At 36.3% G+C, this 15,276-nt stretch overlaps 2 protein-coding genes across 4 annotated transcripts in view; both read right to left on the bottom strand.

The window, feature by feature from the left end:
- Positions 1-2,124, bottom strand: part of arhgef4 (Rho guanine nucleotide exchange factor (GEF) 4) — a 55,691-nt gene extending 53,567 nt beyond the window's left edge. For both annotated transcript variants that reach the window (XM_028434987.1, XM_028434989.1), the window contains exons 1-2: positions 2,009-2,124; positions 1,065-1,091 (exon numbers count right to left, since the gene is read on the bottom strand). In XM_028434987.1, the coding sequence (XP_028290788.1) occupies positions 1,065-1,091; positions 2,009-2,065 (84 nt within the window). In that variant the 5' untranslated portion in view covers positions 2,066-2,124. The remainder of the gene's footprint in view (positions 1-1,064; positions 1,092-2,008) is intronic.
- Positions 2,125-10,327: 8,203 nt separating this feature from the next.
- Positions 10,328-15,082, bottom strand: chchd7 (coiled-coil-helix-coiled-coil-helix domain containing 7). Of its 2 annotated transcripts, none has more exons than XM_028434890.1 (4): positions 14,884-15,082; positions 12,825-12,884; positions 12,647-12,745; positions 10,328-10,625 (listed from the first exon to the last, which is right to left on the bottom strand). In XM_028434890.1, the coding sequence occupies exons 2-4, from the start codon at positions 12,876-12,878 to the stop codon at positions 10,521-10,523; spliced, it is 258 nt and encodes an 85-aa protein (XP_028290691.1). In that variant the 5' UTR covers positions 12,879-12,884; positions 14,884-15,082; the 3' UTR covers positions 10,328-10,520. The 2 variants fall into 2 exon arrangements, with proteins under 2 accessions (XP_028290691.1, XP_028290690.1); XM_028434889.1 differs by having other exon boundaries at positions 14,905-15,082.
- Between the last annotated feature and the right edge of the window lie 194 nt (positions 15,083-15,276).

The raw sequence follows: 15,276 nt of genomic DNA, 5'->3' as shown, positions 1-15,276 counted from the left end.
TTTGTCATCATGTGATCACACACTGATCTATGTGAGCAGTTACTGTACGTGTTGAGTGTGTGTGTGTGTAACGTGTAGAATTCAGAGCGCTCTCTCAGACCCTCCATAAGTATTTCCTGTAACCAACGGTAACCAGAGGAACTTTTCATGCATCCACTGAGCCATTAGCATCACAACAGACTCAGAGTTGTGAGCCAACTCTGGGGAAATGAAAGAACATCAGAGAGTGTTCCAACAGCTCCTCCATGTTTCTATGTTTCTTCCCTTCCGTTCTCCCCGAGAGGCCACGAAGCACTAAAGTGGTTTTTATTCTGTGAAATATCATTTATATAAATCTGAACATACACTGTACAGAGGGCCGAGAGTGAAAAACACTAAGGAGACACATTTACAGTCATCTCAATAATGACACCTTTATCTTCATATGAACAGATTTTTTTCGATTCCTGCTCAGCAGTCAGACTTTAGCAGGTTTGATATTGAAATGTCAAACACTTCAACATAACGACCACTAACAAACTGAATCAATAACAAGTCCACAAGACGAGAAATACAGCTACAACTTTAGGGTTCATGTAGTGTCTGGATATTAGAGTGAGAGAAACAGACATACAGGAACGAGTAAAGCTATGCAATATCTACTCAAGGACAAATATCAAAACCACTCAGTGATTATTTGTGTCACTGGATATTACAGTATTTATATATAAATATATATTTCTGAACCTTTGTTCATGTAACAAGATTAAAACGTGTTTTCTCTGAATGTTTATTCTCAAAGAGGTGAGCCTGCACTTTAATATATTTTATAGGTTTTGTTATCTTCTATTCATGATACTAGAAATACTTTTCTTTTTGCTAAACTCGTAAGCTGAGTTCATTCAAAGCAAAGAAAGTTATTAAAATGGTCTTTGAATTTAAATATACATTCTCTGTATTAATCCTACATTGATTCCGTGAATAAATATTATACATTACAAGCTTCAGTTTTAAGTAGAAAAACGCAATTAATTGCAATTATTTAAGAACACACACGCACGCACAGAGGATGAGATGTTTCCTACCTGATGACGGGAACGATCTTGAAGTTTCTGTAGAGAAGAAAAAGACAGGATGAATGCATTAATCAGCATCTTTAAACTGGAATAAAATAAGGGACTTTTGCATCCTGTGAAGACACTCCTCTTCCTATTGGTGCATTTCATCCTGGTGCAAAATATTAATTAATTCAAGCAAATTCCTATTTCCACGTCTATACAAGATAAGAAATCTAAAAAATTTATTTATTCATAAAACAACAGCCCACACGACTCACTCAGTCCTGTTTTATTTTATATTATCTGTGGCTTGTTTCACGCACACACACACACACACACACACACAAAATGGGACTGAGAAAGAAAACCAAACACTTTAAACCAGAATCAGAGAAGTTGACCTTAGGTGCAGTGCACAAAGTAAACACATTAAATGATTTTAAAAACATTTAAAAATTAAAGAAATACACGCTAAAAGAAAACAACGTCAAAATGACAACATATATACACAAAATTATTAATACACAGAAATAACAGACATTTACAAATTGATAGCAAAAATACACAAAATGACCAAATAGCACACCGGACAACAAAAAACAAGCACAGAAAAATAAAAAAATAAAACATTCAAAGTTAGAGGAAAAATACACTGTGACAACAATGGTAAAGCATAAAAACTGACAAATACACAACATTGGACTATTATTATTATATTTAAAAAAAAAAAAAAAAAAAAAGGTCAAAAACTATTTCTGAATGTTGACCATGTGACCCTCGGAGCAGAAAATCACGTGTTTGTGTCTCAGCTGTGATTAAAGTTGTTCATTTTTAGTTTTTATCACTTTAAAAAAAAAAAAGTCTATGAGGATTATTTGGTATTTCTTTGGTCAGAGTTCTTCTACTAAAGGAACAGTTGAAACACTTTAAAGTAGCGAATGTCTGATGGAGCTCATCATCATCATCCTCACCTGGTGGCTCCTCAGCCCGGCCTCTGGAGGCTGATCTCCGGGGACAGACCGGTCCATGAGCCGCTCTGACCCGCTGTACGGACAGACTCACATGGTCCGTGTCGACCGTGTGTCACCACAGCAAACAGTAACAACACTAATTAAACTAACACTAACTAACCACCTGCACAGTGTGGTGTGCACAATCAGCACAGACCTACAGATACAGCGCCCCCTGCTGGACAAACATGTCCATCACGTTTACCCCATTAACAGAGAGGGAGGGGCATCAATCAATCAATCAATCAATCATTACCTAGTTTGTGTCTTTGGAGGCTAGAGTACTTTTAATTAGTTTTTTGAGTATTTTTGTAGTTATTTATAATAACTTTGGATATTTTTGAGTAGTTTTTGTGTTTTTAGTTAATTTGTACATTTTCTATCATTTTGTGTGTTTTCGGAGTCCTTTTAAGTATTACTCCATGTATTTTTCTATTATTTTATGTGTTTTCTTGTCTTTTGATATGCAACTTATTGTCGTTGTTGTGTGTGCTTTTTTTTTTTTATAAAATAAAATCTACTTTTCTCTTATTTTAAGTATGTTTGTTGTCATTTTGTATGTTTTTGGAGTTAGTTTGTGTATTTAAAATAGTGCGTACTTTTCTGTCAGGTTTTTTTTGTTGTAATTTTGTATGTTTTTAATATATATATATATATAGATAGATAATGGAGTAGTTGTCTTTTTAATTTGTGTGTTTTTTTTTTATCATTTTTGTTGTCTTTTGTGTGTTTTTGGAGTCCTTTCAAGTATTTTTCTCAAATTTCATGTATTTTTCTGCTATTTTATGTGTTTTCTTTTCTTTTTGGATGTTTTTGGAGTAATTTTGTGAGGTTTTTTTAAATTTATTTTTACTTTTTACAGTTATTTTATGTATTTTTCGGTCATAGTTTGCTTTTGTTGTCTTTTAGTGTATTTATTTGTAATTTTATGCATCTTTAGTAAGTACTTTTCTGTCATTGTGTATGTTTTTTATTATTGTTTTGTATGCTTTTAAAATATTTTTTGGAGATTTGGAGCCGGTTTTGTGTTTTTAGTTATTTTGTAAATATTTCCATCATTTTTATTTTGTCATTTTGTGTATTTTTGGAGTAATGTTTGAGTATTTGGAGTAATTTTGTGTGTTTTAGTTATTTTGTTGATATTTTTTTATCTTTTTTATGAGAGTACTGTACTTTTCTGTCATTTTTTTGTGTTTTTGCTGTCATTTTATAGACCACTCTGAAAAAGAACAAGTGGGTTGGAAAATGGATGGATTTGTTTTATTTCTATATTCAAATAATAATTCAGGTTTGTCTATCTTAAATGTACTTATTTCTTATTTTGAATAATACACACTTTTATAACATTAAAGTCAGTTGAGTTGGGTTTCCACCACAGGGCACTTCGCCCATGCACACCTACCTGAGGACTGGAAGTAGATTAGCATGTAGCTTAGCTTTGAAAGCTACATTAAGAAGGACCAGTAAAATCTTGAACCTTCCATCATGATTTTAGACTTTTCCAGGTGATGAAAGCACAGTTTCAGATATATGTGAAACAACAGAGAAGAAAGTGACGAGAAGATCCAACATTTGAGATTCTATTTGTGCAAACAACACAAAAACTGATGTTTTACAGAACATGAACAGAAGCCAGGATGGATCCTCTCAGCTGCTGCGAACCTGGTGAAGATCCTCCACAGTGACGTGAACAACCTGAAACCACATGGACAGTTAGCGTTAGTTCAGCTGGACTCAGACTCTCTGATGGTTGGAGACGTTTGGAGAACCTCACGTTTTCATGGTGTGGATCAGGGTAGGAACATACATTCTCTGGGAACACACGGCGGATCAGATCTTTGATCTCCTGGGGGTATACGTAGGTGGCCTGAAGAGGACCCCCTGACTTGACTCCCACCCCATGAAGCCTCTGGAACAGCAGCAGGAGAACAGAGACCTCACCCAGACCAGAATCAGACACCAGAGGAGTATTCCAGATAGTGGGTTAAGTTCAAACTCTGAGTATCTCATTACTGAAGGTGAGGTATGTCACCATGGTAACATTCTCCATGAACTGAACCTGCTCGCTGGCAGGTTTTGTCTAAGAAACCCAGGGTTTCTACCTGGCTCCGCCCACCTGAACACCTCTTCTCAACACTTTAATGTACATTGACACTCTTCTGTTCTCTGACACACATTAGTAACATCACACACCACAGACGTGCTCACATCATTACTAATGTTGTCCTGCTTTACTTTTTTTATTTTTGCAAATGGAAATTTTCTTTATAACATTGTGGATGCAGAGCATTACGTGAAAGTCACTGAGAGGTTGATCTGCATTAAAACATCTACTGACGTCTGTAGTGAAGTTCACTGAATACAAACCTGTGGATAATGTAAAGGAGGACATGATAATTTAAATAAATACACATTTAAGGCTCAACATTAACTTTACACTGTTTCGTACTGTAATACAGGTGGATGTATAGTCACCATAGTTTGGAAGTTACGGTGGTGAAGCGGGTACGAAGGTGCGCTTGGGAGCATAGGGTCAGGCGTTTGAATCCAAACTCAGTCATATTTTTTATGACGCGTTTTTTGGACGTCCAGACAACTCTGACGACTACATTACATTAAAAATCAATATAAACGATGCGACGCCAAGCGGCCATTGCTGTCTTTATAGCCACTGTAGAAGGAGGGCTGTACACGTCCTCTACTTACTGGGGCTAATGAAAGTGTAAAACTCCTTGAATACACCTTTTAAATTATAATTACATTTTGAGTGAACTCATCCTTTAGAAACTCTGTAAGTTGATAATTTAAACCATAAGTACAAGTGGAGCTGTCTATGAAAAGTGCTGTAAACATACAGCTGTAGAAGAAGTGATCAGCCCTCTCTATGCAGCAGCCCTCTCAGCGATGCTCAGGCTCTCAGGTGGTTGCCATGGTAGTTTGTGTGATCTTTGCTCCATTGATGATGGCTTTTTATCGCGCTTGTGCACGTAAGTAACCCAAGGTTTACACACACAAGGTTGATTGACCCACTTCATTCCAGCTGTAATGGAATCAGATACCCAGAGTTCCCCATCGCGGTGTATGTTGACCTAGAGTTTATGGATAGACTCAGAGTTTGTTAATCCTCCTTTATGGAATACCCCTCAGAATCAACAACACACACACAGGAAGCAGAGCAGCAGACATTACCCACACCTATGACCATCTAAAGATCCATTAGACCAGTGGTTCTGAACCTTTTCAACCCACAAGCCCAAAATAATTGTCCCAAAGACCAGGGACCCCCACTGTAGCTGAAGGTGGTTTATTTATTCATTTGAATATGATCCACTGTTATCCAGGAAGTTTACTATTATTATAGTCATCTTAAATAAAATCGGTTCAAAGTGAACAAAAATGGTGGAATAGGTGGTGAAATGGGATTTTAAAAACCACAGAAATTGGTTAAAAATTGCAAATTACAGTGGACAAAAGTGTCAATATTGGAACAATTATTTAAACTGTCAAATAATGGACATTTCAAATGATGAATGTGGTTACATTGGCAAAAAATAGTCATGAAATATGGTGAAAAGAGTTGTAAATACGTAAACAGGATGGTAGGAAGTGTTCAGCATTTTAAACCGCAGTGATAAATAAAGAAGTTATGTGGAGGTTAGTGTCACTCATTCAGGATAAGAGAGCTTCTCTAAAGGGCCAGATGTAAATCATTGTTTTAATCACAAATAAAATGGGTTAAAAGTGACCAAAAATGGTGGAACAGGTGGTGACAGAAAGTGGTAAAAAGCATTCAAAGTGTCAATATTGGAATAATTAGTTTAAACTGGCAAATAATGGGCATGAGAAATTGTAAATGTGGTTAAATTGGCAAAATAATCATGAAATATGGTGAAAAGAGGTTAAAAGTGACGATAATGGGTCAATATATGTGACATTAGGTGGAAAAGTGGTGGAAAGGGTTTATAAGTGCTGAAAATGTCTAGAACGTGTAAAACGTGCAGAAAAAGCATTGAAATGTAATGCAGACGTGTCAGAAATGGGAGTAATGTAGCAAAAATGCATTAAAAAGAGAAACAATTAGGCAAGAAAAAGTTATTGGATATTGTCTGTAGCTTCCATTAATTTACATTGAATTTAGAGGGCAGAATAATGTTGACATCGCTCATTTTTCAGCCTAAAACTTGGGGCCCACTTGAGATCAAAGTGGTCCGTATTTGACCCCTGAACTAAAACATGTTTGACACCCCTGGTTTAGACCATATAATGAGCAGCAGATCTATGTGCTGTATGTCTGAGGACAACTGACCAGTTTCCTGTGCAGCAGACGGTAAACTTTCTTCCGTCGGGCGGGGTCCGTCCTCAGACCTTTAGCAGAATGTAGCAGTGATGCTAACCACAGAGGAAGACTGGAAAACAGGAAGAATACACACACATTAACATCACGTTAATTATACAGGTTTATTATACAGTCAAATGTCAGTGTTATCGTTTGGTTTAGTTTAGTTTATATCTGTGATTAATAGAGTCAGTAGAGCTGGAACTCACCCTAAACTAGAGCACAGACTCATGTATCCATCCATAGGTAGACTGGAAATAACAGGAAGCTGTGGATTCATTAGAATCATCATCATCATCATCATCGGGCAGCTCAACCATTGATTAAACACGGGAGCGTTAATAATACAGTAATAATCAGTAACAATGATACAATCAAATCAAACAAATGGTTTAAACTACAGGTTTGTTCCTCTGTATTAGTTTAGTTTGGTCATGTGACATTTACTGTGCACTGATACAAAACAGATAAATTACATATAAACATATAAATATAAAATGAACAAATGTAAACGTTCACCATGACTCAGTTTGAGACAAACAGGATGCAGAGACACCAACTATCAGCTGATCTCAGACAAACCACAAAGTCCAATTAACACAGAAATATACAGCTTTTATCACAGGGGGCGGGGCCACAAACATGTGACTGGAACTGATCTGAGGGTCACATGATCAACAATCATTCATTCATTTGTGTATTAATTTTTTTGTTGTTGTTTTATGTTTTTTTTTTAAAGCCTGTTATGGCAATTTTTATATTCATCATAATATCGTCAAATGTGTGTTCATGTGTACAATTTGTCATGTTTTAATACATGATGACTCCATTACTCTTTGCACTTTTGAACAGCTGAATCATGTTAGATTAAACAGTACAGATCGTATTGTACTCAGTGCAACACAGAGTCTCTGCTGAAGGCCATACACACGAACACACACACTATCAAGGATAGATAAGAGTGGCGCCCAATCTTCCTCATAAAATACACGTCTTAATCATCCTCAAATGTTTCCACTGTTGGGCATCTGACTCCCTCCTTCTCCTTACCTCAGGGTGGAACTTTTTCTGTTATCTGTATAAAAGCTTAAGCTGTGAAACTGTTAGTTAGAGTGGGTCTTGCCTTTTTGCTCTGCCACGAGCCTTTTGCCTTTCATTCTTTCAGGATGGAAGCTTCTTTTTTACTCCTTTTTTATTTAATTTTATAATAAACCTTTTTTATAAAATCATCAATGCCTCGCCTGGACTCCATCATTTAACCAGAGCAATAAATCATGTCTCCAAATGAGGTCAACCGCAATTTTGCCGTGACAAGCCATTTTATGTATTTGTATTGTTTTGTTTTGCTTTTATGTGTTATAAAACATTTTTGTTTTTTGATGATGTTTTGTGTCTTTTCCTTTCATCTTTGTGTACTCTTATTTTGTGTGTTTTTTGTCATGTTGTGTTTTTATTCTCTAGATTATTTTTATTTTTTAAGTCATTTTGAGCATTTACTAAACTAAATAACTTTAAAAAAAACACAAACATTCATATGCAGTACAAAAGGATCATAAACAGTATAAAACACATTTCTTAGTAATTAGTTACTTTCATTAGGCTGTAAATAAGAAGCGTTTGAGTTGTTTTATGAGAGTTGTGGCTAAACTTCAGCCCAGTACTGTCGAACACAGAGATGGAGAACTTTTATCACAGGGGGCGGGGCCACAAACGTGATTATCTCTGAAGTGAGGGTCACATGATCAACATTCACGTCAGCATTAGAATAATGACCAATCAGAGCATAACACAGGAAACTACAAAGAGTTGTTGTTTGTTCTGATTTTATACTCATTTAGTGTATTTTGGTTGTAATTTTGTGTATTTTTCTGTAATTTTGTGCTTTTGGAGTCATTAAATGTAGTTTTGTTGTCAATTTGTGTAGTTTTCTGTCATTTTATGTGTTTTTGGAGTCATTTCATGTAGTTTTGATGTCATTTTGTGTATTTTTTGGGATCATTTTGTGTGTGTTTGGAGTCAGTTAATGTAGTTTAGTCATCACTTTGTGTATTTTTTAGTCATTTAGTGTACTTTTGTTGTCAATTGTTGTATCTTCCTGTCATTTTGTGTGTTTTTGAAGGCATTTAGTGTAGTTTTGTCGTCAATTAGTATATTTTTCTGTCATTGTGTGTGTATCTGGAGTCATTTAATGTAGTTTTGTTGTCAATTTGCGTATATTTCGGTCATTTTATGTGTTTTCGGAGCTATTTAGTGTCGTTTTGATGTCATTTTGTGTGTTGTAAGAGTGGTTGTGTGTCAGTATTAGTTCCTAATGAGTAAATACTAACATTATTAACTCTGTCACTGAGGAGTTGAAGGTAAAAAAAATTAAAAATCGTGATAGATGAATGTGTGCACGCGCGTGTGCGTTACCTGAGCTTCCCGCGCGGCAGCATCAGTCATAGAGGCGGAGCTTCAGCTTAGCAGGCGATTATATGACAGTGGTGTGAACCAATGAGAGCTCAGAGTTAGATAACAGACACCTGTGGTGTCCAATCACAGGTGAGCAGCTGGAAACAGCGACACTCAGCGGTAGAAGGAGGAAACACAGGTTGGATAAAAGCATCAGAAATAGAAAATATTCAATAAAGCAGAGGTGGGACACTTCTATCACAGCGGGGGCCACAAAAAATGTGTGTTTGTTCAAAGGGTCACATGATCAACATTCGTGTCAGAATTTAGAATAATGACCAATTTGAGCATTAACACAGGAAACAATTAAGAGTTGTTATAGTAATTTTGTGTTTTTCTCTCATTCTGTCTGTTTGTTGTTGTCTTGCTCATTATGAGACAATTCGTGCATTTATGTGGTCCTTCTGTGCATTTTCCTTGTAAAATGTATGTTTTTTGGAATCATACTGTGTATTTGTGTTGTCATTTTGCATTTTTTGGAGTAAATTATCTGTATTTCTGTTGTCATTGTTACTACTGTGGGTTGAGTCATTTTTTGTGTTCTTGTCTTTTTTGTACTTTTGCTGTCTTTTTCTCTAATCTAGTATATATATATATATATATATATATATATATTTTTTTTTTTGAGTCATTTCGTGTATTGTTTTCAATTTGTTCATTTTTGTTGTAGTTTCGTGTGTTTTTGGAGTATTTTCTGTGTTTTTCTTGTCTTTTACTTTATTTTCCTGTAATATTGTAATTCTTTGTATTTTTTAAATATATTCTTTCTTTTGTGTAGTGTATTTTTCTTTCATTTTGTACATTTATAGTGAGGGCCGCATAAAATTAGGCCGAGGGCTGCACGTGGCCCCCAATTGCCCATGTCTGCCATAGACAGAGGGTGAGACGATATAAGATCCTTGGCTCAGGATAACTGAACGAGACGCTGTTTTTGGAAAGGTAAAAAAGCCCAAGAAAGGTAGTCTTAAAAATAAGTACGCTTTTATTTGACTAACTCCGAGTGTACACACTGGGTTTGACCTTTTCAACTTATATACATGTGCATATAAAATATTAATATGATTAATAAATAAAAGTGCATAAAATGCTGCTCTACAAATACAAAACATGACAGTCTTCAAAGAAATATTTCTCTCATAAAACAGAGTTTAAAACAATAAACTATAACAGTCGACACAGCCCAGGTTATTAACACATGAATATATTCTTTATCATTAATATTAACATGGCTACATTTAGACCATTGGACATTGGTTATGTCTCCTTCAGCTGAAAAGACACGCCCACTGAGGACAGATGGAGCAGAGATGAAATGATAGGCTCCGCCCCCTCACCACCAGCTTTATATTGTGATAGCACTTGTGTCATAAACAATATGTCCTGTGGCATATGTTGTGGTATGATCCATCATCTCACCTTTAGACTCAGGATGGATGGAGCACATGATCCAACATGACCATCATTCATCTCATCTAAAGTAATAAAGGATTCAGTGGTAGTAATGATACTTTATTTAAAGCAAACACACTGAAACAGTTCATGTGATCATCAGTCCTCGGGATCAACTCGAGTCCATCACTTCATCAGGAACCTGTAGAAGATGATCAATCATAGTTCCTGTGGTTCCTTCTCTTCCTGTGAGCAGACACAGACACAGGGAGTGATGAAGAAGTTCCTCGCACATGCTCAGTAGGGTTTTCCTCCAACAGCATCCATCATCTCCATCCTCTCAGCAGCTGTGGGCATCTCAGGCCTCACCCCCTCCCTCCTCCTCTGGATCATGATGGAGTGCTGCAGAACACACACACACGCTATTAATGTGATATTAACCATTAGACTACTACTACTAGTAGACAACTTTACTGTACTAGTGAAGTGTACTCCAACATCTACAAGTAAAACAGTTTTTGTTCACTGTTATTACTAATAGACTTAAAATATATCTCTAGTAGTACAAGTAAAGATACTACTCACCATCAATGGTCGTAATAATTTGTATATTATATAAAGTCTGGTTAGTCAATCTAAACACGCTCTGAACATTACATTAGATATTTCTTTAGTGTTTTTAAGGGGTAGTATTATGAAAAAAATGACTTTATAATGGTTTTGCTATAGTGATATACATTCCTTTAGCCTCATTCAAATGGTCAAAGTTGAAAAAGTTCTGTTCCCTCTCTCTGTTGTTATTCCACATTTTGTAAAAAGTCAGCTCCAAACGGGACAGTTGGATTTTTCTCATTATGTGATGTCACATCATGGAAACTCCTCCTCCTGACAATTCTGGCTCCTCCTACCATATAAGAATGTGAGCTCCTCCCTCTCAAACTATCTCACAGCTAAAACAAACACAGCGAAGGCAGGTTGATATTACAGTTAATATCTTTACGTTCAGTATATAAATAAACCTGTATATAGATAAACCGAAGAGAGCTCACAATCAGTTCCATTTTTAGTAGCTGTTATACCACCTCGTATCACCTTTATGGGATGTTCTGATGTGTTTGTGACCCAATGCGTCGCACACAATGGACTAGTTCTGTGGTCAGAGGAGGTGACGAGGAGAAGAAAGACTGTTAATGATTTACTGCTGCTGCTGCTGTGATAAACACACACGCTGGAGCAGTGTGTGTGTTTACGCCCACTCATGCATATGCATGAAGGCCCAAACAACAGCCTGTTTTTTTAACCATCATTAAAGTGACTTTTCAGAGGCTAAAACTCAGGTGAGTTTGGGAAATTAAACCTCAAATACTATGTTGTTGGGGTTCTTAGAACAAATGAAGATGGCATATAAATAACATAATATTAGACCTTTAAATAAGCCTCATGATGCTCAAATATTACAACAAGAAACAAATATTTTGTTTCTATTGCAGGTTAGATTTGTTTTGTTTTTTACCGTACCTTATGTTGTTTTTATGATAACTGTCTGTTTGGCTTGATCTTTGAAGTGTACTTGGATGTTGTTGGGAAAGGCATGTGCAATATCATTGTAATAACTATAAAAGGATTCTATTAAAAAAAAAAAAACTGTTGTATTGATGAATGCAGCTGAGTGATTAAACTTTATTTGTGTAATATTGATCCTATTAAACAGCTGTTTGTTCATTCTATGGATGATGGTGATTGGTTGGTTTGATGTGGTTTTATTAAACACAAACCTAAATGTGATGGTAGTTAATAAAACACTAGTGTAATTCAGCTGCACAACAGTAATATATATAGACACATCATGCATCAGTGTTTTATCTGCAATTACGATGATAAAAATTTACCATATGTCAGAGATTTGATTTAATTTCAATACTTTTTTCATGCAAATATGTTAGCACACAGGCTAGCGTTAGCTCGCTGAGCTGTGCAGTCTTTGCTAACGTCAGGTGTAGCACACATGCTAATGTTAACTACTATTTGTTGAGGTTCTGCTTTGACCCAGAGGATAAATTATAATGTGAAAGTTTTGTGTTGCAGTTTGAATAAAACATATTTATTGATCTGAAAATATTTCTAGACTCTGATAGTTTCCATCGTCTCACTCGTTGTCAGTCGCTCCAAGCAGGCTCGTGCACGTGAGCATGCATTGGCACGGCTAGTAGTAGGTAGCATTCAGATAAGACACAGTTTGTGCATTTTCGGGTCATTAATCATTAAAAATGTTCCTTTTGCTGCAGTTTTTCATCTGTTGCTTTATCAATAACACTTATAGATAATATATGTTACACTCATATTTATCTAAAACACATGCTGCTGCTAGTTTTATTATGTCACGAACAAATAAAAAGTAGTCGCTGGTGGAACTAAGAACTCACCCAGTATTTCCTACAGTTTCTGTATCTCAGGAAATATGCTGAGCACATGCTTTTATCATAGTTGTAGACATCTAAACACTTCTGGGACGCATCGCTCTCCTGAAACAGAGAAGAAAAATTACAAATGGGCCTCAGGGCAGCAGAAGGCACATGTAGGACAGATAGAGTAGATCATCACCTCAATGCACGGGTTGATGTCCTGGTTACGTACTTTACGTACATTCTTCTCCATTTGGACCTGTGGACAACAACAAACTGCTTTAGTTTACACTCGCACATGAAAACATGTGTGTCTCTGATGGTTACACTACAGCAGACATGAGAAACACAAGTTCACCACAAAAACACAAAAAAACACACAACTACATACAGTATATACACAAAATAACAAAAAAATACACAATAACACACAAAATGAGAGAAAAATCTAAAAATGACTCCAAAAACACCTGAAAAAGACACAAAAATGAATAAAATAAGCAAAACAGCAAAAGAACACAAAATGACCCCACAAAACAAGCAAGAACGACTACAAATACACACAAAAATAACAGAGAAATACACAGTGTGACGACAAAAACACACAAAATAAGAGAAAAATCTAAGCATGACAACAAAAAAACATCTTTATTTAATGCTGACATGAATGTCGATCGTGTGACCTACATTTTCTTGATTTTGTAACCAAATTGCATTAATTTTCAGGATTTTTCCCCCAAATATTTTAAGTAAATTTGCAGGGTTTTGAAAATAACTTGAGTTCTTTCAAATATTTGAGATTAAAAATACCTGCCTTCGTGTGATATAAGCACAAGAAAACTGCGAAAATAGCAAAAAAAGAAGCATGAAATATGATGAAAAGGGGTTAAAAGTGACAATAATGGGTCAACATATGTGACATTAGGTGGAAAAGTGGTGGAAAGGGTTCATAAGTGCTGAAAATGTCTTGAAAGTGGAAAAAATGTGTATTATGATGATCATTTTCAACTGAAAAAAAAAAATTGTCGAACCCCACTTTTTAATGTTTTCATTTGTTTATTATTATTTTCCACTCTCTCTCAAGTACCCCCTGTAGTGCCATCGCATACCCCTAAAGGTACACGTACCCCCATTTGAGAAACACTGTTCTAGAGCTTTCATCTCCGTCTGCATTTAGCTCAGTCAGAGTTGCACTGGTTCAGACTATATGTAAACAGGATGGTAGGAAGTGTTCAGCATTTTAAACCGCAGTGATAAATAAAGAAGTTATGTGGAGGTTAATGTCACTCATTCAGGATAAGAGAGCTTTTCTAAAGGGCCAGATGTAAATCCTTGTTTTAATCACAAATAAAATGGGTTAAAAGTGACCAAAAATGGTGGAAAAGGTGGTGACAGAAAGTGGTAAAAAGCGTTCAAAGTGTCAATATTGGAATAATTAGTTTAAACTGGCAAATAATGAGCATGACAAATTGTAAATGTGGTTAAATTGGTGAAATAATCATGAAATATGGTGAAAAGAGGTTAAAAGTGACGATAATGGGTCAATATATGTGACATTAGGTGGAAAAGTAGTGGAAATGGTTTATAAGTGTTGAAAATGTCTAGAAAGCAGAAAAATGTGCAGAAAAGGCATTACAATGTGACGTAGAAGTGTCAGAAATGAGAGTAATTTAGCAAAAACTATGAAGAGCAAAAATAAGGGAAGAAAAAGCGATGAAAATTGGTTAAAATAAGCAAAATGGGCTCAAACTCTTCAGAAACTATTCATGAAGGAATCTGGGGACCCCAAGGTTGAGAACCCCTGCTTTAGTGCATCCAAAGTAAAAATGACAGAAAATATTAATCATTGTGTTAAACACAAAACTAACTCAGTTGTAGATATCTATATCTATTGATATCTCACTCCTGCCAAATACATAATTTCAATGAAACACCACAATATTTTCAGACTCAGTTTTCCCACGATTATATCACATGAAGCAGTACCTACTCTATAGGTCAGTTATATGTAGACAAAATTGTATAAATTCTTATTTTTATACGGCTAAAATCTGCGGCACACTTCAGATCAAACTGCTTCATATTTCACATGAACTAAAGTGAGTTTAGTCTTTGTGAAATAATGAACTAAATGAGCTTTATGTTAAAAATACATGTTTTTTCATTGGGCTTTGGTCTACTGTCACATTGCTTCATTCACCCGCTGACATTGGTAGCTCAGCTAATGCTAACAGAGTGCTAACACTGTCGGTGTTTACCGGAGGAGGAGATTAACTCACACACTGCCGGCAACCGGTCGCTCCTCCCGGTGCTCACGGGACAGGACACTGCTCGGTGAGGGTAACCGGAGAAACGTCCGCTATTCACGGACACGGAACCCCGGTCTGCGCCGCTACTGTAGCGCTCATGCTGCTAACTTGGGCATAGCGTCATTGGTGACAGGCAGCAGCTCTAGCCAATGGCAGCGCAGAATACAGCTTCAGTGTTGACAGACGGGGCTCAGCAGCCAATAGGAATGAAGAACAACGGGTTAGGCTTCACAGCGCTACGGGGACACAACAGTGAACTCTGAACACGAACACACACACACACACACACACACACACACACACACACACAAACACGGTAGGCGGACCATGAGGGGGCGGGTC

Source organism: Gouania willdenowi, chromosome 20 (genome assembly GCF_900634775.1).
Source record: "Gouania willdenowi chromosome 20, fGouWil2.1, whole genome shotgun sequence".
In the NCBI taxonomy this organism is placed as follows: domain Eukaryota; kingdom Metazoa; phylum Chordata; class Actinopteri; order Blenniiformes; family Gobiesocidae; genus Gouania; species Gouania willdenowi.
Note: the sequence above shows the minus strand (reverse complement) of the source record. Positions and strands in the feature narration are given on the sequence as shown.

Coding starts and splice junctions, on each gene's coding strand:
- chchd7 (XM_028434890.1), bottom strand. CDS start 12,878: ATGGAGAAGAATGTACGTAAAGTACGTAACCAGGACATCAACCCGTGC. Junction 12,746..12,824: donor ACATCAACCCGTGCATTGAG/GTGATGATCTAC, acceptor TCTCTGTTTCAG/GAGAGCGATGCGTCCCAGAA. Junction 10,626..12,646: donor GAAACTGTAGGAAATACTGG/GTGAGTTCTTAG, acceptor TGTGTTCTGCAG/CACTCCATCATGATCCAGAG.